This window comes from Hyperoodon ampullatus, assembly GCF_949752795.1.
Source record: "Hyperoodon ampullatus genome assembly, chromosome: 9".
In the NCBI taxonomy this organism is placed as follows: Eukaryota; Metazoa; Chordata; class Mammalia; order Artiodactyla; family Ziphiidae; genus Hyperoodon; species Hyperoodon ampullatus.
This window is the reverse complement of record NC_136922.1, coordinates 47,346,883-47,374,731: the sequence shown is the minus strand read 5'-3', so window position 1 is coordinate 47,374,731 and position 27,849 is coordinate 47,346,883. Positions and strand designations below refer to the sequence as shown.

At 39.2% G+C, this 27,849-nt stretch overlaps 1 protein-coding gene across 1 annotated transcript in view; it reads left to right on the top strand.

Moving 5' to 3' along the window:
• Positions 1-23,692: 23,692 nt before the first annotated feature.
• UMAD1 (UBAP1-MVB12-associated (UMA) domain containing 1) overlaps positions 23,693-27,849 on the top strand; it is a gene marked incomplete at both ends in the record, with an annotated part of 215,014 nt that continues 210,857 nt past the window's right edge. The window contains one exon of the mRNA XM_079711254.1: positions 23,693-23,774. Coding sequence (XP_079567380.1) covers positions 23,693-23,774 — 82 coding nt within the window. The remainder of the gene's footprint in view (positions 23,775-27,849) is intronic.

Genomic DNA, 27,849 nt, shown 5'->3' with positions numbered 1-27,849 from the left:
TAAAAAAGTGGTTGTCGGTACAAGTGAGCAGAGCCTCTTTTATATTCCGTGTAGAGCCTTAACATCTGCACTTGAGGGTTTGGAAACCAAGTTGATCGCATTATATAGGATAGAGTACACATGAATATCTTTAATAGCAACTGTTTTTTAACGAGCAGCCCTTAAAGCACCAGATGCTAATAGCACTGTTTTATAACAGTTAAAAAAAGCACTTCTGCCTACCAAGAGCATCTTTTTTTCTAAACAGGGAGATGAGCAAGAAGATAATTTAAAATAGCTTCCTGGATATTTTTTCAGTCACGTGAAATTTATTACGTGTTATCTAATGCACAGAGAAGAGTATATATAGCTGATACGTATAGTTTCCAGAGAAATGAAGTGAGCCCATGTGGGCCTCTCATTTAGAGTAAGAAATGGAACGTCACCATTAGGTGTGGGCATCCTCAGTTAAGTCCTCCTCTCTACCAGCCAGAAAGAAACACTCTCTTTTCTGTATAGTTTTATCACGCGTGTAGCCGTTCGTAAGTGGCGTAATACCGATTTATCTTCCTGTCAGGAGTGTAGGAGAATTCCCGTTGATCCGCATCACCTCATAGACCAGGGTAGGTGGTAGAACATCAGCCATGTAGTCCCCATTCCAAGCAGCAAAGAAGTGGGCAGACAAAAGGGTCTACCTTAATGGGACTCAGCTCCCTTTAAAGAGCCCTCCTGGAAGTCCTTCACAACTTGGAGTTCTACTTATTAGGTTAAGAACTTTCCCTTCCATTCCTAGTTTGATAAAAGTTTTAACTGAGTGTTTATGGAGTTTGATCAAATGCATTTTTTTTGCCTTGAGATGATTGAAATGAATATATTTTTCAGTGGTGAATAACACTCACATTCCTGGAAGAAACACAACTTGGTTATGATGTCTTTTATTTCATATTCCTGGATTTGATTTGCTATTGTTTTGTTTAGGATTTTTGCATTCATGTTCATGAGTGAGACTGCCCTGTAGTTTTCCTTGCTTGTATATAGTCTTTGTCAGATTTTGGTATTATTAGCATTAGAGTAGTCTCATGAAATCAGTTGTGGAGTGTTTTCTCTATTCTCTAGATTTTGTGTAAACTTGGATCACCTGTTCGTTGACTGTTAGGTAGAACTCACCTGTAAAACGTTCTGGGTTCGGTATAGTAACCTGTACCTTCTGCTTTAGGCATATCCCACAAGTTGTTCATAAGTAGATGTTCATCATCATTAAGTTTTAAATATTTTCTAGTTTACAGCGTATTTCTTCTTTGATTCAAGGGTTGTTTTTGTTTCCAAATATATAGGTTTTATTTATTAAAGTTGTTTTGCTGTTAATTTCTAGTGTAATTACATTATCATCAAATGGTATGGTCTGTCTGATACTAACTCTGTGAAAGTATGAGACTTGCTTTAAGACATCAAGTTTTTGCAAATGTTTCATGTATTCTTCAGAAAAAATTTGTGTTTTCCAGTTATTGGATCAAACTTGTTAATTGCAGTATTCAGCTATTTCTGTTTTCTTACCTTTTGTCTGATTAATGTCTCAATTATAGAGAGAATTGCAAATGGTAGCATTGGCAGTTTCTCCTTGAACTTCTGATGACTTGTGCTATATTTTTTTGAAGATTTGGTTTTCACTACATACAAGATGAAGATTATGAAATAAAATGGTGCGATGAAGTAGTGACTGTCTCAAATCATGCTTTTTGCCTTAAAGTTAATTTTGTTGCTACTACTGTAGACACATCGGCTTTCTTTTTGTTAGAATTTGTTTGCTGTCTCTTTTTCCTTCCAGTACTTCACCTAAGGGAGGCAAGACTCATGAGCTTGGATGTTCATTTCCTCATCTCTTTGGTGGCTTATCAGAGAGCTGACTTAGCAGGTCTCAGCTCAAAGGAGGAGCAGACTGATACCAGCCTGTGGGCTCCAGCAGCTCCTTCCTAGCAAGGCACTTCTTTAAGCAGTAAGCTTCCATTATGACAGAATTGCCCAAATGTGTGGAGCCTGGATTCTTTTTATTTTTTTTAATTGAAGTATAATTAATTTACAATATTGTGTTAGTTACAGGTGTACAAAGTGACTCAGTTTTATATTCCTTTCAGAATCTTTTCCATTATAGGTTATTACAAGATATTGAATATCGTTCCTTGTGCTGTACAGTAAATCTTTGTGGCTTATCTATTTTATGTGTAGTAGTTTATATCTGTTAATCCTGTACTTCTAATTTATCTCTCCATGCTTCCCTCTCCCCTTTGGTAACCATAAGTTTGTTTTCTATGTCTGAGTCTGTTTCTGTTTTTTTTGTTTTGTTTTTTTGCGGTACACGGACCTCTCACTGTTGTGGCCTCTCCCGTTGCGGAGCACAGGCTCCGGACGCACAGGCTCAGCGGCCATGGCTCACGGGCCCAGCCGCTCCGCGGCATGTAGGATCTTCCCGGACCGGGGCACGAACCCGTGTCCCCTGCATCGGCAGGCGGACTCTCAACCACTGCGCCACCAGGGAAGCCCTCTGTTTTGTAAACAGATTTAATTTTTTTATTTTTTAGATTCCACATATAAGTGATGTCATATAGTATTTGTCTCTCTCTGTCTGACTGACTTAGTATAATATTCTTTAGGTCCATCCATGTTGCTGGAAATAGCAGTATTTCATTCTTTTTTATGGCTGAGTAATCGTCCACTCTGTGTGTGTGTATACATATACTACCTCCTTTTTCTTTTTAAATTTACTTATGTTTTGGCTGTGTTGGGTCTTCGTTATTGCTCGCGGGCTTCTCCTTTGTTGTGGCGAGCAGGGGCTACTCTTCGTTGCAGTGCACCGGCTTCTCATTGCGGTGGCTTCTCTTGTTGTGGAGCATGGGCTCTAGGCGTGCGGGTTTCAGTAGTTGTAGCACGTGGGCTCAGTAATTGTGGCTCGCGGGCTCTAGAGCCCAGGTTCAGTAGTTGTGGAGCACGGGCACGTGGGATCTTCCCAGACCAGGGCTTGAACCCATGTCCCCTGCATTGGCAGGCGGATTCTTAACCACTGTGCCACCAGGGAAACCCCATACCACCTCTTTTTAAGCCAGTCATCTGTTTATGGGCATTTAGGTTGTTTCTGTGTCTTTGCTATTGTGAATAGTGCTGCTATGAACATTGGGGTGCATGTATCTTTTCTAATTAGAGTTTTCATCTTTTCTGGATATATGCTCAGGAGTGGGATTGCTGGATCATGTGGTAGTCTAATTTAGTATTTTAAGGAACCTCTGTACTGTATTTCATAGTGGCTGCACCAATTTACATTCCCACCAACAGTGTAGGAGGGTTCCCTTTTCTCCACACCCTCCACAGCATTTATTATTTGTAGACTTTTTGATGACGGCCATTCTGACAGGTGTGAGGTGATACCTCATTGTGGTTTTGAATTGCATTTCCCTAATAATTAGCTATGTTGAGCATCTTTTCATGTGCCTGTTTGCCATCTGTATGTCTTCTTTAGAAAAATGTCTATTTAGGTCTTGTGCCCATTTATTGATTGGGATGTTTGTTTTTTCAGTGTTGAGTTATATGAGCTGTTTGTATATTTTGGATATCAACCCCTTGTCAGTCACATCATTTGCAAATATTTTCTCCCATTCCATAGGTTATGTTTTTGTTTTGTTTATGGTTTCCTTTGCTATGCCAAAGCTTTTAAGTTTGATCAGGTCCCATTTGTTTATTTTTGCTTTTATTTCTTTTGCCTTGGGAGACTGATCTACGAAAGTACTGCTACATTTTATATGAGAGAATGTTTTGCTTATGTTCTCTTCTAGGAGTTTTATGGTGCCATGTCTTATATTAAGGTCTTTAGACCATTTTGAGTTTATTTTTGTATATGGTGTGAGGGAGTGTTCTGATTTCATTGACTTACTTGTAGCTGTTCAGCTTTCCCAACACCACTTGTTGAAGAGAATTTCTTTTCTTCATTGTGTATTCTTGCCTCCTTTGTTGAAGATTAATTGCCTGTAGGTGTGTGGGTTTATTTCTGGGCTCTCTATTCTCTTCCATTGATCTGTATGTCTATTTTTGTGCTAGTACCACACCGTTTTGATTACCATAGCTTTGCAGTATAATGTGAAGTCTGGAATGGTTATGTGGAAGCTGGATTTTTTTTTTCTGGGAACACTAGTGTTTGGTGGATCATGAGTGCTTTGCCACTTCTGTGCTTTTTATGTTATCACCAATACACCTTATTTGATATTTATACTGTGTGACCCTTGTGGTATTTGTGTCTGTGTTGGCCTGATAACTTTCAACTTTTCTGGGTCCTTATGTTTTAGGTGTTTCTCTCGTAAATGGTGCATATAGCTAGAGGTTTAGTTTTTCTGTCTTTTTTCCATTTACATCGATTGTGGCTACTGATATATTTGGATTCATTTTAACAGTCATTTTGTGCTTCCTGTGTGTTCTGCTTTGTTGTTGTTGATTTTTTTCTCCTCTCTTGCCTTCTTTTGAATTGACTTTTTGTTTTTTTCCATAATTCCACTTTATTCCTCTCTATTAGTTTGAATGTTACATATTCTTTAATAAAATATTTTGTGGTCACGCTTTAACAAACACATTAAAGTCTAAAGTTACTTTACTCTGTGTCAAGACAAGAACCTACAACTTCACTGACCTTTTTCCAATTGTATGCTGTTGTCTAGCGTTTTAGTTCTATCTTGATTCCTTTTAACTCCACAAATTAGGCATTATTATTATCTTATGCAGTTAGTATTTGCTTGGAATTATTCATATATGTATCATTTTCTTCACTTACTATTTATGTTTACGTCCCAACTTTTTTTTTTTTTTTTTTTTTTTTTTTTTTTGCGGTATGCGGGCCTCTCACTGTTGTGGCCACTCCCGTTGCAGAGCACAGGCTCCGGACGCGCAGGCTCAGCGGCCATGGCTCACGGGCCCAGCCGCTCCGCGGCATGTGGGATCTTCCCAGACCGGGGCACGAACCCGTATCCCCTGCATCGGCAGGCGGACTCTCAACCACTGCGCCACCAGGGAAGCCCCCAACTTTTTTTTCTGTTGTTGTTTCCTGCCCCCCCGCTTTTTTGAGGTACCTTCTTCGGAAGTTCTTTCAGTGAGAATTGTTGGCAGTACATTCCATCAGTTTGTGTTTTTCTGAATATTGTTATTTCATCCGTGTTTTCAAAAGATAGGTTTATTATCTACATAGAATTCTAAATGGACAATTAATTTCTCTCAAGACTACTCTGATATTATTTTACTCTTATAATATTTGCTTTTCTTTTAAATTGTGATTTTGTTCTTTCATGTCTCTATCTGCTTGATCTTCAGTTTGTTTTTGGTATTCTGCAGTTTTACTGTATAATGTATCCTGATGAGGAGTTCTTTTATTTAGTTTTCTGGTGAATATGTTGTGCTTTGTGAATCCGATAATCTTGTCTTTATCAGCACTTGGACATTTTCAACCATTATCTCTTTGAATATTGCTTCTCTCCTATTCTCTAACTCCTTCTGGAACTCTGATTAGAAGTAGGAAGGACCTCATGTGCTCTTGATCTCTGTTTTAGAATTCAGTGGTTTTGATTCTTTGTGCTGAATTCTGGATAATTTTTTCTAATTTTCCAGTTTACTAATTCTTTATGCAGTTGTGAGTCATTTGCTTTAATTTCAATACTAGTTTTTATTTGTTTCTAGAAGTTCTGTTTGGTTCTTTTTACAAATCGTAGTAGTTTTTATTGATACTCTTTTGTCATAGTTTTAGGTCTCCCTTTATTTCTCCATATATTACAGAATATAAAGTAAGTCTGTTTATGGTCTAGTTTTGATACCCACAGTCTTCATGGGTCTGATTCTGTAGAGTTTTTTGATTCTGTTGACTCTTGCTTACTGTGGCTTATTTCTTTATTTGTACAGTATTTTTTGATTATGAATTCATGTTTCTTGGAACTTTTTTGTTGATTTTTTTGAGGTTTAGTTTGAGGGTATTTTACTCCAGAGAAGATCTTTGTTTCCTTTTTCCAAAGATGTTTAGCCACAGACTTTGTCCTTTTTCCCTGTGGGACATGGATAATTAAAACCCAGGCTTTTAGCCATTAGAAATCAAAAGTGGCCACAGGGAAAATGTTAACTCTAGTATTTGCATATACCCTTGTGGATTTATAGATTCTTTTCTGGCTTCTATAGATTTTTAAAATTCTTTTATTGGGTTAGCCATACATTAAAAATATATATTTATATTTAAGACATTACCACAAGTACTCTTTTAGAGAGCCAATGGGGGGATTCTGTTAGTTGTTGAGGATAACAAGGTCTTGGTGAAGGTATAGTAGGGCACTGGGGAGTGGCGAGTATTAAGGATGAAGCTAAGTAGAGAGCAGAATTTGGAATGTCTTCCTTATATGCCATGCCAAGGAGTTGAGCTTAATAGTGATGCTGGAGGAGAGCGCTGGAAAGGGAGTGATCAGTTTGACATTTTAGGTTGAGTATTCTGGGTTCATGATGATGAATGTCTTGGAATATCCTGATCAAGGTGCTTTTGGTATAAGTAACATGACCTTTTTAAACAAGCTTAAACTTTTTTTTTCTTGATTGATTGATTGTGGTAAAATGTACATAAAAATTGACATCTTAACCATTTTTAATTGGATGGCTCAGTGGCATCAGGTACATTCACATTGTTGTACAACCATTGCTGTCATCCATCTCCCAAACTTCGTCATCATCCCATACTGAAACTCTCTGCCCATTATACAGTCTATGAATTTGACTACTCTAGGTACCTCATGTAAGTAGAATCATACAATATTTGTCCTTTTCTGTCTGGCTTATTTCACTTATCATAATGTCTTCAAGGTTCTTCTATGTTGTAGCATGTATCAGAGTTTCATTCCTTTTAATGCTGAATAATAGTTCATTGTATGTAGTAAATACCATATTTTGTTTATCCACTCTTTATTTTGGGTACATTTGGGTTGTCTCCACCTTCTAGCCAGTTTACTTTTAGGTCAAAAGGAAACTGATTAGAACAATTTTGGGTTAGCTTGACTAGCCTAAGGTTTATTAGCCTTATAAGGAACTGAAGCCATGAAGAGGAAAGCTTTCAGAATCCAGACTGTCTTCTGTCTCTTTTGAGACCACTTTCTCTTCAGCCAAACAATTGTTGCTTCACTGTTTACATAGACCTGCATGGTTACCCCAAACTTTGTGAACGGCTCTTGGGAGAATAATTTGCCAGCTCTAGTCACTTGACCATACATCTTCCAAACAACTATGGTGTAGAAGGGGACTTGGGAACATAGCGGGGTCCACTATGTTGGAAAGACACTCAAGGGGGTTGCAGTAATCAAACTGGAGATGTTGGTGAGCTGAACCCAAGTAGGGGCAGTAGGAATAGAGAGAAACCAGAAGTTTCATGAGATATCATGGGGTTGCAGGACTTAGTGGGTGGGGGAGAGTGGATGAAAGGGAGAGGGTGAAATTAAGGTAACACTTACGGTTCTGTCTCTAGCAGCTGTTTGGACCATCATGCTTTTTTCTGAGATGGAGAGTAGAGTAGGACATGTGTGCTGGGAAGATGACTCAGCCTTGGACACTGAAGCAGTACAGCACAGGGTGAAGGATATAGACCTAGATTAAATCTTGATATTTAGGTGACTTTTGGAAAAATAATTCATCCTTTCAGAGCTTCAATTTCTGTATAAACGTGGGAGATAATAAAGCTTCATGGGGTTATTTTAAGCATTAAATAAGATTTGCATATGTAAATCCCTGAACACAGTGCCTGGTTACACTAAGTACTTAAATAATAAATTGTAACTTATAACTGTTAGTAGCGTGAGCAAATTGTCCTAAAGTATCTGCTGGACATCTTAGTGATGATGAACGATAAGTTAGTAAAGGTGGAAGAAAACCCCAGCGTGCTTCCCCAGAAAGAAGGAAGTGTGTGGGCTTGTCTGAGAGTGAGAATCCTGAAGCATCTGGGTGACGGTATGTTTTGCCCAGCTCTGCTCAGCAGCCTGGTTGGAAGAGACTGTGTCCTCTTACAACCCTTTGAGTGTTACCAAGATGTTGTCTATACTGTTCAACTGTTTCTTGTGGAAAATTATCGTCAGGGAGATATTTTTCCTCTTGATCTTTTGGTCTATATTTTCCATTCCTTATGTTTATTCATTGAAGCAGAGACTGGGGGAGTGGGCTACTTTCGTCTTCCTCACTGAACTTTCTATCACAGGCAGCTTCTAGTTTCTGGGTCTAGTCCTGGAAGACAGGTGGTTGCACACGTTCCTTGGATTGTTCAGTTCAAAGTAGCTAACAGAAACTCATGATGTGTGGGTCTGCCAGGCCGAGACTGAGTCTTCCGTGGCTCAGACCGTTGAGGTCTCTGAATGAATTAGAGAATTAGGAGCATTTTGTAATTCTTCGAACATGAAAGTAGATATCTTCCCTGTGTTCTGCTCATGGAGCTTTTTCTGTCTGGGACCCTGTTTTACAAAGTCTTCCTTGGGCAGTTATAAGCCATTGCCCTCCTTATTTTTCCCTGTTGCTTGCCAAGGCCAAAAACTATCATCTTTGAATGGAGGTAGAAGATCTCCCAGGAGAAGGGGAGGGTCAAGGGAGGGAATCCAATTTTGCCAGACTTTAGAAAGAATTCCCATGCAGTGGGATGTCTGGCAGCCTATTTTTTTCTGGTAGGTACAGCTGTGTTTTAGAATTAAGTTCAGGCAGTGGGGATGGATGAAATACTTTCTTCATCTTTGTGGTTCACTCTCCTGTTGTAATAGTTTGCTTGTCTATTTGCTTATTCATTCATTCATCCTTGGATAGGATTTCAGAAGATGTAGCATGTGGCAGAGAGCACAGTAATGAACTCTTGGTCAGTTGTACTTCTTGGTCAATCCCCACTGATTGTGGAGTTCATGGACATTTGACTCAGACTTTGGCATATGGTTGATAGTTATTGCCAGTTTTTTTCTTGTGTTTCTTTATGTGCATTTTGATGAAAAATTGGGAGGAGGTGAAACAGTCAGCTTTCTTATTTACTCAAGAGTCTGAAGCAAGTCTTCAGACAGGTAACAATATTTGACTAGACTGTTAGCAACTTGTTAGCCGCTTGCGTGGCCTGTGCTGGTTTTACTCAGCACCATGCTTTGTGCCCACTGGCCTTGTGAGAGGTGGTAGAGAGGCAGGCCAAGAGGCAGCAAATAGATTAGATAGTTCCTTGAATTTGGAGAAACTGCCTTGTTTGGTGGTGTTCTCTAGGGCCTAGAACTGTGCCTGGCTAGTATTTGGCCTTCAAAACATGTTGGTTGAATGAATTAAAAAGTGAGCAAATGAACAAACGACTGAATTTTAGAAGTTTGTTTTTATTTAGGAAGGAAATACTTTTGATGATGCAGTTAGATTGTACTGGAAGTCGAATGATGTAGATTTTTAATGGGCAATTGAGGAGTGAGTTTTTTTGGAAGATGTATGTAATGGTTCCTGTTGTGTGTTAGATGTATTTAAGTGAGCAAATAGAGATATTTAAAGACCCACACTGAATAATGCTTTATTTTTTTAAATTGATTCTCCGTTTCTCTGTGCTATAGAGAGTTGTAAAGAGGGGTGATCTCACAATTGGTCTACTTCGTTCTTCCTTACTACTTTATTAAATAAATCACCTATTTAAATAAATCACCTAAGGTATTTGTTTCATGTGAAGGGATGCTTTTGTTAGAGTTGCCTGGGGTCTTTTTCAGGGTGTGTTTTCATTTTAGATTTACAACATTGAACACAGTGGTTAGAAACTAGTATTTTATTGGTAGGTATCAGTGTTATTTAAGCCAAAATCAAATTATTTTGTGTGACAGTTACATAGATTTATACTTGTAACTTTTCTAAAACGTAAAAATATATAATTGTATCATTAATTTAGAGGAGTCGGGATAACACTAAAGCCTCTAAATTACATTCTTCGTCAATGAATGAGACCAAAATGGTATAAATTATAAGCGCGGTTTGTTACAAGCTCTCCAAGGCAGCAACTTTATCTTTGAAACTTCTGTCTCTTCACACTATTTAACATCCTTCTTTAGAAAAAAAAGAATGTTTTTTGCATGTCCTACATTAAAAAGAGGGAAGTTTTTGTTTGTTTTAATAAAACCTCTTGAAATTAAGATGGCTTCTGACTAGAATGCATCACATACTAGGTGATCGCACCCATCTACAGAGGAGTAGTTGACAACAAAGAATTATCTGATCTAAAATGCTAAGAGTGAAGAGGTTGAGAAACTCTGGTCTAATGTAATAGATGATTTCCTCTCAGTGGAGACTTTTTTATGCTATCCTATTTTTCATTTTATGAGTAAGAGACAGTAGTGGAAAAAAGCAGTCAGTCTTTATCATTGCCATTCTTTTTTTTTTTTTTTTTTTTGCGGTACGCGGGCCTCCCACTGCTGCGGCCCCTCCCGCTGCAGAGCACAGGCTCCGGACGCGCAGGCCCAGCGGCCACGCTTCACGGGCCCAGCCGCTCCGCGGCATGCGGGACCCTCCCGGACCGGGGCACGAACCCGTGTCCCCCGCATCGGCAGGCGGACTCCCAACCACTGCGCCACCAGGAAAGCCCCAGGCTGCCATTCTTTTTTTTTTTTTTTTTTTTTGCGGTACGCAGGCCTCTCACTGTTGTGGCCTCTCCCGTTGCGGAGCACAGACTCCGGACACGCAGGCTCAACGGCCATGGCTCATGGGCCAAGCCGCTCCGCGGCATGTGGGATCTTCCCAGACCGGGGCACGAACCCGTGCCCCCTGCATCGGCAGGCGGACTCTCAACCATTGCGCCACCAGGGAAGCCCCAGGCTGCCATTCTTGATTCTGAAAATAATAAGGTAGTTAATTAAAAGGAAAACAAAACCCCAAAATCCAACAACAGCAGCAAAACTACACAAAACTTCCCTGATGATTCTGATAGAGACTTTGGGGGGTGATAATTTACAGAGCAATGGAGGAGAGTAAAATTGTCTGAGGTCTCTTTTACCTTAGTGAGACTGTCAATTTTCAATGATGGAAAAGGGATCTGAGAAGAAAGAAGGTTCTGTTCTAAAATTTTCTTGGGCCAACTTGTGACTTTTCAAAATAACTTTATCATGTGCTTGAAAAGCAATTCTGCTAGAGAAAATTAGTAATTCCAGATCATGTAATGCTTCCATGATAGCAGGATTTTATTATTATGGTGACAACTAAGATTGCAAACGTTCCTGGTTGTAGGTATCTTGCATGGGAATGAGGAGTAGCTGGCTGTTGAGATTATCAAATGCAACCCGGTGTTGCTGCCCATGGCAAATAAAGCCAAGTGTTAAAAGTCATCAAGTTGCGGCGATAAACTACAACCCCCTCCCTCATTGCCCTCAGTACTCTTTTAACCTAGGATTTCCTGTATTATATTTAAGGATTTCATGTTTGAATCCTACGTGTCCCATTTCTGAAAAGCTTTTCCTGCCTTTAATTTAATATAAAGTAAAATAAGAAAAGGATTTAAACTGTAAGACTAGAAAAAAAAAAGTAAAAAACTATAAATTCAAGGAAAAAAATCCCAGCTTCGCCCCTGCTGAAATCTATACCGTGAAATTCTTCAGAGCTCCTGTGCACTCTTCTAGAACCCTCCCATGCCTATGCTTTATAATCATCAATTTGTAGCTTGAGGTCTTCCGACTTTCTAAGTATTTTAGATGTTCTGTTTTGGCTGGAAATAATACATGTTTAATGTCTCAGTTTGCTAAAAGCAACTATATAGTCATATAGGGAAGTGAGTTTTATTAAATCATGTACCTTCAATTTTTAATGCCTGTTATATATGTTCATGATACCACTTTCCAGTTAGGTGACAAGTGAAAAGGTTAGGAGTGATAAATTAGAAGACAGACTCTCTTAAAAATGATATTGCCACCATTGCTTTGTATTCATCTGGGTTTGTTGTAAAAGCTGCACTAGTTCTGAGGGCATCTCTGAGCTACTCCAGATCAGTGGAAATGAAATGGAAATATGAGTTCAAGGAGAAAATAGAACAATGTCAAATTTCCTGCTGTTAGAAAAGAAAGAACTTGCTTATATATTTTAAAATGGCTGATGGTGGATATTAAAATGCTGTGGTGTTTAGATTACATGAGATAAATTTAAAAGAATGATACAGTTGTTTTATTTCAACATATAAATATAATATGCTAGAAACTACATTCTCCATAATTTTTAATGTAAAGGTTTAGATGTCAACTTAAAATGTACAAGAGAGCGCATGATTTTACAAAATTCTTTTAGGGAGTGTGTGAGCATCAAAGTAGGATTAGTGTCTTTGAAACTTTTTTGTCTCCAACCTAAACATGAAACGTGACATTTCATGTCAGGGCCTAGTACGTGCACCCACAAGCAAAAGTTCATAAACATTACTTACCACATGTGACACTCTCTGATAAGCTTTTTGCTTCTCCTTTTCTTTTTTTCCCTCCTCTTCCCCCCGCCCCATGTCATTCTATTCAAAGATCTGGTCATGATTCACTAAATTGAGTTTATTTCCAGTAAAGGGTTGAGACCTACAGTTTGGAAAACAGCTGTAGATCCAAGATTCAGTTCGTTTTTATTTTCTTTCCTGAGTGGGTTTTTTTTTTTTTTTTTGGCGGTGGGGGGTAGGATTCTGAGCAAAAATCAGAGAGACGGAAATAAAATTTCTATTAATGCTTTAATTCATTGGCCTTCAAACTGTTCTGGGAGCTCATCTGCGACATCAATTGAAATGTCTTTCCTGGCTCCCCTCTTGCTTATCCTCTTAGATGCCTGTACCTCTCACCCATGACACCAATATCACAAACTTTCAAAGATAAAAAACCCAGATGAGTGGAAAAACAGGGGGAGAATATTTGGGTAATCCTAATTGGTCGTCTGAAGGTAATGGATACACTTTAAAAGAGGACAAAATCATCTCCTTCATACAAATAAAAATCTGTCAGAGACTTATTAACTCATCAGTTAAGGAAGAAATTAGTAGAATATTACAACTGGTTCAAAAGAAAACTCAAAGTATCATCACACAGTATAGTCAAATAAGGGAATGTTGAATTTATTAATTATTGCAAAACTGGTCACTGTCCCTAGGGTAGCATTATTGCATCCTGTGGATAGGGATTATTTGTATGACTATCAATTTTCTGCAAGTTATCAACTGTCTCTACAGAGTTGTAACATAACCGAGTCAGATAAACAGAGGTGGAGATAACCAGGACAGATGTGCTAACCGTAATAGCCACTAAATTCCGAAGTCTTTTACAGTTTTTCCTTATTCTGATTAGATTTAGGCTATTAAACTAGGTCTAAAACTTTGACACCTGAAGGCCAAATCCAGTTTGAAGAGGATTTATTCAGTCTGCAGAGTATTTAAAAATTTTTTGAATTTGATGCTATCATCTAAAAACTAGGTTTTTACATAATAGTTGGATTTCTAGTTTGTCTTGAAAAATCAGACTTGGTGACACTGGGCCCACATCCCTTCATGGAACAGTGGTTGGAGCTGCCAAAGATACTTAAAAAAAATTTTTTTTTAAATCTTTATTTTTGTAGAGTTACCATCTGATCCAGCAATCTCAGTCCTGGGCATATATCCAGAAAAGGTGAAAACTCTAATTACAAAAGATACATGTACCCCAATGTTCATAGCAGCACAATTTATAATAGCCAAGGCATGGAAGCAACCTGAGTGAATGGATAAAGAAGATGTACAATGGAGTATTACTCAGCCATTAAAAAGAATAAAATAATGCCATTTGCAGCAACATGGATGGACTTGGAGATTATCATACTAAAAGAAGTAAGTCAGAAAGAGAAAGCCAAATATCATATAATATTACTTATTTGTGAAATCTAAAAAAATTATACAAATGAACTTATTTACCAAACAGAAACAGACTCACAGACACAGAAAACAGTCATGGTTACCAAAGGGGAAGGGGCTGGGGGAGGGATAAATTAGGAGTTTGGGATTAACAGATACACACTACTATATGTAAAATAGATTGCAATAAGGACCTACTGTATAGCACAGGGAACTATATTCAATAATGGAAAAGATTCTGAAAATAATATATATATAAACTGCATCACTTTGCTATACACCTGAAAGTAACACAGCACACAGTAACATAATAACACAGTTTTCTTGATTGTAAATCAAGTATACATCATTAAATTTTTTAAATTATTTTTTATTGTAAAACAATATATGATATTTGACTTAGAAAAAAGCAAATACTACAAAAGAACCATAAATTAAATATAAACTGGTCATGCTTCCTGGTAACAACAACTATTAGGTTTGGTGTATATTTCTCCATATTTTTTTCCTAAGGATGTACAAAACTTACCTGCACATACAAAATAGAAATTACCTTTATAATTAGAAAGCCTGCTAGTTTCATTTTGAAAAAGCAAATAAGTTAGAAAAAGTACTAGAAAGGATGAAATAGTATAAAACACATACTTCAGCTAAAATGTTCTCCAAGAGGCCTGGGTGACAGTGAGAGCAGGAGCTCTGAGTCCAAGGCCCATGGTCCCACACACAGGCATCAAAGGGAGGGACCTTCAGACAGAGGCAACCTTACACGTTCAATTTACATTCCCCAGAGGTTCCTAGATGCATTGGGACCATCTTGGGTGGTGGCCAGGAGTCAGTGGGAAGATGCCCTAACCGTAGCCTCAGCCTGGTCCTAATTTTTTTAGTGATTATTATTATTATTATTTTTTTTACTTTGGCCATAACAGCAAATGCAAATCTGATTCCAGGCTTTCCCAGCTCAAAACCTTTCAAAGCTCTTTCACTGGTTCCTCACAAGCCTTGTTTTGGTGAAGGGCTCCTCCTCGTGGCTCCCTGGGCATCTTCCCCCTCCCTAGAGGTGCCATCTTTAGACCAAGCCTGAACTTTCCTTCACTCTTGTGTCACTCTGGGCTGGTTTCACTCTTAGTTATCTGCCTGGCATTTGAATTTACCCCCCTGGATTATACTGAAGAGGTCAGTTGTTTCTGCAGTTTTGAAATGTGAAATAATATAGTCGAGTTAACATTTTAGCCCCAGTACGACAGCCAAGTCTGTTTTTGAAAAATTTGAAGAAATGGGGGTATACACATCCGTTTGGTGATCATTAAAGGGGTGTATTTTCATAATATAATTTGAGATGTTAGAGATCAGGATCTCAATCCCTGAATTTCTATATCTTCAGTTTGAAATACCACTGATGTTTGTAATTTCAGCTACCACTTACATGCTAACAGCTCCCAAATTCCAACTTACTCCTTTCATTGGAGCACTATGTCCTATTTTTCCAACTGCATTTCACATATTTCCATTTGGACCAGTCATTGTTTCACTACATGTAAACTTGTCTGAAATGGAGTTAATTTTTTTCTTCTCTTAAATTTCCTTTTCCGACTTTCCTTTTCTTATTCTTAATATCACTTTCTTTACTCCCTCAGGCTTGAAACTTCAGTCGTCTTTTAGTAATTCCTTTCCATCAGTATTTTGTAGAGTTGAGAGTCACTAGGTCCTGTTTCACATTTCTGTACACCCCTTCTTTTTCATTCAAATTTCTCCCACCATAGTCCAGTCCCTTTTGCTACAACGTTCTAACTTCATGGCTCCACTCTCTCAATCAGTCTCTCCAGCATTTTATTTCATTTTATTTTATTTTATTTTAATTGAAATATAGTTGGTTTACAGTGTCATGTTAGCTTGAGGTATACAGCTTGGTGATTCAGTTATACATATATATACATATATAATGTATATATATATATTTTTTCTTTTTGATATTTTTTTCTATTATAGGTTATTACAAGATATTGAGTATAGTTCCCTGTGCTATACAGTAGGTCCTTGTTGGTTATCTTTTTTTTTTTTTTTTTTTTTTTGCGGTACGCGGGCCTCTCACTGTTGTGGCCTCTCCCGTTGCGGAGCACAGGCTCCGGACGCGCAGGCTCAGCGGCCATGGCTCACGGGCCTAGTCGCTCCGCGACATGTGGGATCTTCCCAGACCGGGGCATGAACCCGTGTCCCCTGCATCGGCAGGCGGACTCTCAACCACTGCGCCACCAGGGAAGCCCTGGTTATCTATTTTATATACAGTAGTGTATATATGTTAATCTCAAACTTCTAATTTATCCCTTCCCTCCTTTCCCCCTTGGTAACCATAAGTTTGTTTCCTATGTCTGTGGGTCTATTTCTGTTTTGCATATAAGTTCATTTTTATCATTTTTTTTTCTGGATTCCACATGTAAGCAATATCATAGGATATTTGTCTTTCTCTCTCTGGCTTACTTCACTTAGTATGATAATCACTCGGTCCAACCATGTTGTCTAGCCTATTGTTTTAAATTTAATCTTTCTGAAACACTACTTTCCTCAAGATCCTAGACTAGAAAATAATATTAAATGAATCCCGGTAAGCCACTCTGGATATTCTAACATTTTCTTGACTTAGTAGCCCTTTTAATAATTTGTCTCTTCTTTTGTAGTCTTCATTTCTGTTGCTTACCTCCATGCTTCTAGTGAGGTTAATCTCTCTGCTGTCTCCGAAACACTCTGTTCGTTGTTCCTGGTGATCCTTCTTATAGGAGAGGCCTTCCTTCTCTTCTTGGTTTATATCTGTGCCCATCAGATGAAGTTAAACTCAAGGCTACCTGTTCGTGAAGTGTAACAGGGCTCTTCTCATTCTCATTGAATCTTCTGGAATGTTTTATACTGTTTAATGCTGTTTTGGGTAATATAATCTTGTCTTTCAAGATTAAAACTATCAAAAGTATGGGACCATTGTCTTTTTTTGGCATCTCTTGGAAGAAATTAGGAAACTTGTTATCTAAATTTGTATTCCTCTTGTCTAACCATGCAATTCACAACCCACCACACAGAAGAAGAGGATTAAACATGGTTCAGGATTTTAGTTTTTCAGCACTATGAAATTTACATATTTATTGGATTTTGACACAATGTGAAGAAAAAATGTGTGTATATATATTTTTCTTATATAGTTAAGTGACTGCTGTTTATCAGTCCCACATAGACATTTCAGTTTATTTGACATATTTATATTGTCAAATAGTCTGTTGAAATTGAAAGAGGGTGATCAAATTGAGAAAACCAGGTTACCTTAATCCTTTTGTCATGGGTAATATCACTTAAAAGGTAAGTCTTAGAATAATAGGAAAAAATAAATATATCACTTGTGCTGCCCTCCTTCAGAGCAGTAGGATCTGTGCTGTGTAGCGATCAGGGTCGCTTTCTGTATGCAGTCTGCGTGCCATTAAAAGTGAAGACACTGTCCTTTTATTTTTCAGTTTTGTGTGAATGCATAGAGAAAGAAGTATCTTGCTTTGTATACAAAGACTGCATTTGTAACGCACACAGAGTCGTTTAAGAGATTTGAGACAATTTTACGAATAATTGTGAACTACAACATTTATATAACATCTAGAATATCATGCTAATAATGGATTTTAAAAATAGCTTTATTGGGGTATTATCAGCATATGGTGAATTGCACATGTTGAAAGTGTACAATTTGATGAGTTTTGACATGTTTATATACCCTGAAACCATCCCTGCAATCAAGATAATGAATATATTTATCACCCTCAAAAGTTTGCGTGTGATCCTTGGTAATTCCTCCCTCCCACCCTCCCTCCCTGCACCTCCCATTCCCCAGGCAACCACTGATCTGCTTTCTGTCACTATACATTAGTTTGCATTTCCTAGAAGTGTTTTGTGGTCTGGCTTCTTTCACTCAGCTTGATTTTTTTGAGATTCATACATGTCATAGCGTATCTTAGGCCTTCATGCCTTTTTATTGCTGAATAGTATTATGGATATGCTACAGTTTGTTTATCCTTTTTATCTGTTGTTGGACATTTGGATTTTTTCTAGTTTGGGGCTATTACCAAAAAAGCTGTATAACGTTTGTGTACAAGTGTGGACATATGCTTTCATTTTTCTTAGGTAAATACTTAGAAGGAGAAGGTCTGGGTCATATGGTAGGTGTATGTTTACGTTTTTAAGAAACTGCCACAGTACTATATTATTACACCTACCACAGTGTATAAGAGTTCCAGTTGCTTCACATTTTTGTCAACAGTTAGCATGGCAAGCCTTTTAAATCGTTAATAAAATATTTTAATAGGTATATAGTGTTATCTCATTGAGATTTTAATTTGTATTTGCCTATTGACTAATGATGTTGTGCATCCTTTCATGTGGCTCTTTGCCATCCACATATCTTTTTTTTTTTTGCTTTGGCTGCACTGGGTCTTCGTTGCTGCGTGCGGGCTTTCTCTAGTTGTGGCAAGTGGGGGCTACTCTTCATTGCGGTGCGCGGGCTTCTCATTGTGGTGGCTTCTCGTTGCAGAACACAGGCTCTAGGTGCATGGGCTCAGTAGTTGCAGCACGTGGGCTCTAGAGCATGTGGGCTCAGTAGTTGTGGCTTGCAGGCTCTAGAGCGTGGGCTCAGTAGTTGTGGTGCACAGGCTTAGTTGCCCCGCAGCATGTGGGATCTTCCTGGACCAGGGATCGAACCCGTGTCCCCTGCATTGGCAGGTGGACTCTTAACCGCTGGATCACCAGGGAAGACCCACCTATCTTCTTTAGGAAAATGTCTGTTAATAGCTTTTGTCCAGTTTTTATTGGTTTGTTTTCTCATGATTGAATTTTCAGAATTCTTTATGTATTCTAGACACATGTCCTGTATCAGATTTGTGATTTGCAAGGATTTCCTCCCAATCTGTGTCTTGGGCAGTGAACTCTTCATCCCCCATCCATATGGAAGCAGTTCCAGGATTCCCATGTTTGGGGATTAAGAGGCGTTCTGGGTTGGGTCACAGCTTAGCCAGGCAAGAGTGTTGTTGCTGGCTGATAATGGATTTTTAAGAATAAATTTTGATATTTCACCCACTTATAAAATGTGAAATTTGCTTATTGTAGACAGTTTTTAACATACTGAAATCGTATCTAAGGAAATGAGGCTGGAACATGCTTGATAAGCCCAGGCAGAAGAAGGCCACTGTCAAGGCCATGTAAGTCAGAAGCATGAGTGCTCATGTCTTCCCATATACTCAGCCGGGGGCAGCAGGACTGTTCCAGGCCTCCTCCACTTTTGGGATGGAGCTCCTAAATTCCTCTTAGTTTTACTCAGGATTGCCTCCAAAATGGGGTAGTTTCAGGTTGCTATTAGTTCCCGTAAATATAAGTTGAGTGCTGCACTTGCAGTGCCTGGTCAGTATCTGGCCTAAGCACTTAATAAATACTCATAAAATATAAATATAAAGTAAGTGAAAGTCTGGAACGTGGATATTGTGGAATTAGCAAATATCTTCAGAACACAGAGCTGAGCAAGGCTTGGGAAAGTATGGATTTAGAAAGACAGAAATGGAATTAATTAAATGTATTTCACTAATATTAGGAAATATTAAAGTCCAACACAAATGTCTTGTTAAGGGCTCCTTGTCTTTGGTGCTTTGTTGATGAAAAGCATTCAGTTTTGGTACCAAAAAGACTTGGTTTAAAATTCTAGCTCTGCTGTTTACTAGCCATATACATTTGCATCAATACTTAACCGACTTTACTTCAAGTCTTTCACTTACACATTGTGAATAGTTATGTGTACCTAGCGGGATGATTGTAAGATTATAGGAGATAGAGTCTATAAGGCATTTAGGTACAGTGCGTGACACATCGTAGGAGCTCAGCAAATTTATCGGGGTTTTAGTTACCCCCCCGTTCTCTTTCCCAGTTCTAGTCTTAGGTGGGGAAAGGAAATCTGGCTGCTGGAGTGGTGACCTAACCATGCAGCTTTCTTGCTGTGGGAAGATCTTAGAATGGTATTGCCGGTCCCACTGGGATAAATTTTTATACCACCTTGTGTGTGTTTCCAAAGGTACAAAAAATATCATGGTATAAAGATAATTTGATTACAGATTTTAGTGTCTCAGGACATAGTCTTTTCATGCATGGAGATTACTGTAAAGCTATATGTATGGTTAGACTTACTTAGGTACCTAGTGGAATGAATCATGAATGTCAGCAGCAGTATAGATGGTGCAAGGGAATCCCAAGACTTGTATTGTAAAATTGGCACAGCGTTCCCATGGAAACACATCTTGAGGTGACTACTGTAGAGGAAGGAGTTAAGGCAATGGTCAGGTTGGCAGAATAACAGGTGCGAGGGTGACTGGTACTTTCATAACCATTTTAGAGCAGTTACCAATGGATGTTTGTAGCAAACTAGTCTTTGCTGCCATTCTGAGTTCTTTATACTGTCTCTACTACCTTTTTCCTATTCCTGACCTGTTTCTTCCATGCCTGGATGTTATTAACTCTTGGAACCTAAGTTCTCTCTCCTACTCAGATATGTTTGGAATTTTATCATGTTCTAAAGTGACAAACTGTAATATTATGCATTGCCACATAAGTCATACTGTTGGCAACCTGCTGCAGCCTATTTAAGCCTGTATATTGTTTAAGTTTGATTTTTTTTAGGTCATGAAAAACTTAAATGCTTCACTTAATTATTTGAATCATAAGTTCTCTACAAAATACTTGCATTCAAAAGGGATTCTGGCACTACAGCTGAGTTTGGTCTGGCTTTTATAACAACGTATCTAAACGTTGGGGGCTTGAGAATGACTTATCAGAACCGCTTTTGTGATTTCTGTGTTTGTTCCATTTCTGTCTTGTGGCCAGACATGAAAAGGTATTGGAAATTTGACTCCTTCTATTAAAGGCTTTTCTTTTATATGTTAGAAAGGACCCACTTTTTAAAGGGCCTCTCTCTGTGGCCACAAAGCTCCTTGTTCTAGCACTCTAATGGCATGTTACACAGTGAACCAAGCAAGCAACATGGCCACACCTACCTCCAAGGAGGGTAGAAAACTGCAGTTCTTACATGTCTCCTGATATAAGGTGGAGAGCCAGTGAATGGCCCTAATGATTCCGTGGTCACCATATACTCAGTTCTCTCTCCCTACGGTAGACAGAGTGACTCACCCCTCCCCAAGGGCAATAACCCAAATGGCCCCATTCAGTCATAGCATCATGCTCTAAGTTCAGTATTTCTTCATCAGGTCCAGATGTGGCACCTCTTGTTTTAGAGACTTCATGAACTAAAAAGACCAGCAGTCTGTCCCTTCTGTCCCCTCCAGTAACTGGGAAAAATAACTGCCCAAACCACTGTCATCCAAAAAGGGGAGGAATGGGAGATACACAGAAGTCACTGAGTGGTAGCAATTCTGGAATCCCACTGAGCAGGCATTTTGGGGGATCCCCGCCTTAGATTGGAGAATGTTCATTAATTATGCCCAGATTCTGCTTCTCAGGAGAGCCCCACCCCCAGTCCCGTGTTCTCCAGGCACTCCACCCAAAGTTTCTTCCTTTTCCAGTAACTTCCTTGGCTACCACCAAAGTAGGCACTGGAGAATAGACCCTCCTTGGGGGCTGAGCAGTTTTCTCTGGCAGCTTCCTGTCTACAGCATTGTTGTAAATTTCCAATAGTCAAAGTTCTCCTTTAATTCAGACTTGTAGTCATTTTGGCAGCACAACTCTCCAAAAATTTTGTTGGCTTCTTACCTATTTGATTATAATCAGCTTCATGTATCTGTAGCCAGACCTACAATTTTTGCTAGCTGTAACTCTTATATTTGCTACATTTCTCATCTCTTTCACTCTTAAATGTGCCCCCTCTTTATTTATTTGAAGGTATCTTTTCTCTACAAGGCTTCAGTTGGACACCGATCCCTTTCGTCTCTTTTTCCTGACCCATTGTAGCCTAAGAATTTACTGAGTGCCACATTCATCCAGGCTGAGGCTTTAGTATCAGGTGTGATGGCTATATCCTTGATTTGATCCTTACCCAGATTGAATTTTAATCATCTGTTGTTCCTTCAAAGGCTTTCTCTGTTTTAGTTTTAACTGTTTGGGGTTGAGAAGTTAGTTGCTTCTTCCAGTCTTTTAAGTCTTTGAGTTTGAACTTTATTGTCTTACATTCCTGCTTATAAACCAACCAGTTCTTCTCTGATCTCATTTCTTTCTTGCATGGGTTTCTCTTTATCTTATTTTTTTCATCTCATTCTTTGTCTTTTCATCTTTTCCTTTTGCTTTTCCATCTAACCTTGTTTTTTGGGTTTTTTTGTTTTTGTTTTTGTTTTTTTAACCAGTTTCATACAGGCCATGTCTCCTTGTACTCTCTTGAGGGTGCCAAACTATTTCCAGACTTTTCTTTTGGCTCCATCACTATATCCAGTAAGCTCAGCCTTTGAGGATTTCAGAGGCGATTCCTTTTTCTTTACTGAAATATTTTCTTTTTCACATGGCTTGTGTTTTTCTTCTCCATTTTTTATTCTTTTAAAAAGTGAAACCTGCCAGATGTGTTTTCTGTCAACAAATTGGCTCTTTTACCATCCACTCCGATCTACAACTCAGGGCAGGTTGACCTACACAAATCCCAGTGCAATTCTCAGTTTCTAGAAGCATCTTGCTCAGATAAAATCTTTACTTATCCTCCCTGTTTGATTTTCTGGTGGGTGGAATATATGAAACTGAAATGTGGGGCACTTGTTGCCACCAGGAACTTTTCTTTGCTGTCTCTTATATTGCTTTACTTATAGCAGCTCAGAACGTGACGTGTCCTCCCAAGTTTCCTTCAACTTCCTTCCCAGTTGTTTTCTAAGAGTTGTTGCCCTGCCTGAGTGTACAAAGTTGAATGTACAAAGATGGGAGGACACAGAGGAGAGAGGGTGTGTATGTGTGTGTTGGGGGTAGTGCACAATAATCTCACCAACACAGATATTTGCACTGATGGGAATTTACATTTGGCTACAATTTTACAATGAATACAGTCCTTGAGTGTCTGAATCAGATAACCAACTCTAGAGGGTGTTTGTAGTGCCTTCTTTTCTTTTTTCAGGTGGCCTTAGTTTCATGAGGCTTAAGGTAGTTATGGCATGACAAGAAACCTGGACAGGGTTTGGTGTTTTTTTCCTCTTTCCTCAGTCCAGTGTCCAGTTTATGGCTAGTGAGATCCTTCCAGATTCTGGTGTTATCTGTTGACTTTGGTTTTACTTGTAGTGATTTCTTGGATTATTTCCTGCATGTTCAGAAATTGAGAGAGGATGAACACAGTATTTCAAACTGGAAGTCCGTGCTCCTTAATTTCTGATTTTGTCTTCTGACACCTAGAGAGGGCTTGTGTTCTTAAGTTTAGGAATAGAATTCCTAAAAGTAATTATTGTGATACCTTTATATTTGGCTTTTAAAATTTATTTGGCTGTGTCGAGTCTTAGTTGCAGCACGTGAGATCTTTCAATGCAGCGAGAGGGCTCTTTGTTCTCTCCAGTTGTGACACGCAGGCTCCAGAGCACACGGGCTCAGTAGTTACAGCACGCAGGCTCTCTAGCTGTTGGTGCATGGACTCTAGAGCACGTGGGCTCAGTAATTGCGGTGCATAGGCTTAATTGCCCTGCAGCATGTGGGATCTTAGTTCCCTGACTAGGGATCGAACCCATGTCCCCTGCATTGGAGGGCAGATTCTTAACCACTGGACCACCAGGGAAGTCCCTGTATTTGGCTTTTTACTAAGAAGGGTAAAAGTTTTATGGTTTCATCTGAATTTGATATTATATAGTGTTTCTATTTCAGGTAACAGAGGAAGCGGCAATGTTTCACTTCTTCAGAAAGCCTCCAGAATCTAAAAAGCCCTTGGTACCAGAGACAGAAGCAGATGGATTTGTCCTTTTAGGTGAGTCTTTTTAGGAAACAATATCATAATTAGATGAATTATTTTTCCTTTAAAAGATTACTTGAAAAGTATATGATTGATTTTTAAACATTTTCCTATTAATTCCAGGGTTAGTTTATGTATATGAAATCTATAAAAATAGAGGTCATCAATCACTTAAAATATTGTCATCAAGTCAGACTCTTCTTATACAGTACATTGGTTTGGATGTGTCCTTCAAATTCAATTTATAAAATCATCCTATTTTTTCTATCCAATAAGCTAGTCAACCTTTTTTAATTATGAAAAAGCAGAAGTCTTGATGAATGCTTGGTAAATTCAAATTCTGTTTTATAAATAGCACCAAGCCTTGCTTCTTAAATTAGCATCAAAAATTAAATCAGGCATCCAATAAATAGTTGCTGAATGAGCTACATTTATTTCTTTTATTGAAGTATAGTTGATTTACAATATTATAATAACTTTCAGGTATACAGCATGGTGATTCAATATTTTTATAGCCTATACTCCATTCAAAGTTATTACTAGATAATGGCTATAATTCCCTGTGCTGTACAGTATGTCCTTATTGCTTATCTTTTTTATATATAGTAGTTTGTATCTCTTAATCCTGTGCCCCTAATTTGCCTCTTCCCTTCTCTCTCCTTTTTGGTAACCACTAGTTTGTTTCCTGTATCTGTGAGTCTGTTTCTGTTTTGCATATACATTCATTTGTATTATTTTTTTAGATTCCACATGTAAGTGATATACAGTATTTGTTTTTCTCTGTCTGCCTTATTTCACTAAGCATAATACTCTCCAGGTCCATACATGTTGCAAATAGCAGAATTTCATTCTTTTTTATGGCTGAGTTATAGTCCTTTGTGTGTGTGTGTGTGTGTGTATGTATATATATGTGTGTGTGTGTATATATATATGTGTGTGTGTGTGTGTGTGTGTGTATGTATGTATATATATACTTCATGTTCTTAGTCCAGTCATCTGTAAATGAGCACTTGGGTTGTTTCTGTGTCTTGGCTATTTAAATAGTGCTGCTATGAGCTTTGGGGTGCATGTATCTTTTTGAATTAGTGTTTTCATTTTTTTCCGTATATATTACCAGGAGTGGGATTGCTGGATCATATGATAGTTCTATTTTTAGTTTTTTGGGGAACCTCCATACTGTTTTCCATAGTGGCTACACCAATTTACATTCCCAGCAACAGTGTTGAAGTACACTTTTAAATCTAAATATGTTAAATAGTGTCTCCTAAATGTTAAGACTAGTATATTTTCTATTATAAAATTACTACCTGCTAGTTATTAAGATTTTAGTGGCTTTAAAAAATATTTCTTTCAACCAAGTACTATGCTCTTCCCAAGGGGAATTCTGAAAAATAACATTTCCTTCATGTCATTGTGTCTTCCCCTCAAGGAAGAGATTTGCAGTCTTTAGATAGTTCTTCCCAGCAGTTCTCTACCAACAGGGTGGTGAGGAGGAACCAAAACCCAGTGTCCCCTCGTGAAACGCATCCTCTTCTACTCTGGATTTCCTCCCGCCAAATTCAGCTCCTTCTCTGAGAGGATTTGCATGAACTCATAGAGTGTTTGCTTCTGGCACTGTTTCTCAGGTGTCTCCCTTTCCAGGTTCTGGTTTCCAATTTCTTCTGTCTTTATCTTGGCCCAGTCATCCCAGAATCCCTTGGCATTGGCAAATGGTCTGCGTGTCTTTTTTTTTTTTTTTGCGGTACGCGGGCCTCTCACTGCTGTGGCCTCTCCCGTTGCGGGGCACAGGCTCCGGACGCGCAGGCTCAGCAGCCATGGCGCACGGGCCCAGCCGCTCCATGGCATGTGGGATCTTCCTGGACCGGGGCACGAACCCATGTCCCCTGCATCAGCAGGCAGACTCCCAACCACCGCGCCACCAGGGAAGCCCTGTCTGTGTGTCTTGAGGAGTAGAAGATGGCTCCTTGGGTTTACAGGTAATCCTGAACCTTCAGCTTAGGCCCTCTTGGCCTCTGACCCCACACATTCAGAAGGGTGGGTGGGTGGGTCTCTACCTCTTCAGCCCTTCCCTTTAGGATCTGGTCTCTCACAGTAAGGATGCAAGGATTTTACCCCTCTGGCCCTCTTCTGTTTCTTGGCCTTAATCTCTGGGAGACCGGAAGAGAGTTTTTCTCATGGCTGAATGTTAACATAGAATATCCCATCTTTTCCACAGTCAAATTCTGGCAGGCCTGTGTGTTTTTCTGTATCTGCTTCCTGTGGCCTGGGACAGGGGCAGTAACTAGAGTGGTCAGAGTCATTTTCTCTCTGACCAGATCCCCTACGTCTGAGGTAAAGTAGTGGGGCATAGTCTGACCAGGGTTGGTGGTTTTTCTGGGGAGCCTCCTGACTGGGATAAAGTGGGGTGCCATGGGCACAACTGCTTCTCTGGCCCTTCTTACAGTGTCAGGAAATTGTGCCTTGCCTTCTAAGTCAGAACTGGCTCTGTCAACCCCAGCCTCTGTTTCAAAAGCTGCCAGCGTTGCTTCCCTTTTACCTGCTAAATTAGCCCCACTAACAGAAAAACTTCAGGGATTCCTCTAGTCTCCTGTATAGTTTCTGCCTCTTCAGGAGTTTCACAATAAATTCTTCTCTCAGAAATTTGCTTCAGCAAAGCCTGGTTTTCCAAACTCTGTTCTGTATTCTTCATTTTAGAACACCTCTGTAATCTCAACACATATGCAGAGAACTGTGCTCTTTTCTGTTGTTTCATGATTAGAAATCTACCTTATTGTCTTTGTTATCAAATAGGCATTTAAAGGCTGTGAGTGTAGTGCACTGACATGTCTGAGAGCACATACAGCTTCTACAGCTGGACTTCGTGAACTCTCGATACGTCTTCTTCACCTCTCTGGCTCTGTGGCCTGCCACTTTGCAGCATCACAGAGACAACTTTTAACCACACCTGAAAAAACCCCTGGTGCTGCTCTCTCTAAAATCTACTTCAGTGTCTGGTAGCTTGTAACATGAAGATGTTTCACTGCCTGTCTTATAACTAGCCCAACAGGGGCCCCGTTTCCATGGTATTCTACCTTAGCCGGTGAAGCTTCTGTTACGGACCTTTCCTTCTTAGGAAAGACTAGTTTAAGAAATGGTCTTTAACTGGGCCTCAGAAGACAGAAATATCCAAATTTTCTAATGCTTGAGGGAATTTCTAGCAATTAATTACTCTCATATGCTTTCATGTCCCAGCTGCTGCATCTGATATATCTAAGCTATAATGGTGCATTTTCCCCAAAGCTGACATGCTGTATTTTGAGGAAGTTTTCCTAGGGCCACCTTCGACTAAGCGGGATTGGTGTTGACTCCTGTACCATAGTCTTGTGGTTGGGAAATCATGGTGAGGCATCACTTACCTCCCAGTCCCAGGATTGTGATTTAATTTCAGGTGCTGCTGGTAGTGCACCCTCATTCAGATGATCCAAGCAAGAGCAGACTCCCAAATGTTGGCTGAAGGCTTCTGGTCCTTCAGCTGCCATGTCTGCTGATTCTTGTCTCTGTTTAGCGTTATTTTTTCCCAGGTGCAAAGCTCCACTGCCCTCTACCATTTTCCATGAAAAATCCTTGTGTACCTACTGTTCTGTGATCTTAGTTACTCTCTTGAAGTTTTGATGCTGTCAGTCAGCATCATGTCTGGGTTCTCACTTCCTCTGTTCTTCTCTTTTCATCAGTAACACCATCTCCCTTTCTCAGGAGCACAACAGAGACTCTCCAGTGAGTTGCAGGTAGAATGCTGACTCGAGCCAGACCCCTTGGGTTTATATCCTGGCTCTACAATTTACTGGAGTTTCCATTGAAAGGGAGGCAAAACTTTACCTCTTGCCTCTTAGGGTCTCCGGCTGGGCCTGAAAATTAAATAGACATAGGACAGATGAACAGAAGAAAAGCATATGGATTTTCACATGTACATGGGGGCCCCCACAGGAGAATGAAGACCCAAAGAGGTGGCCAAACCTAGGTTCTCATATACCAGGTTGAGCAAAGAGGCAGTTGTGGAAAAGTAACTAAAATATGTGGGGATACTAAAGGAAGATGAAGGTTATTTTAACAG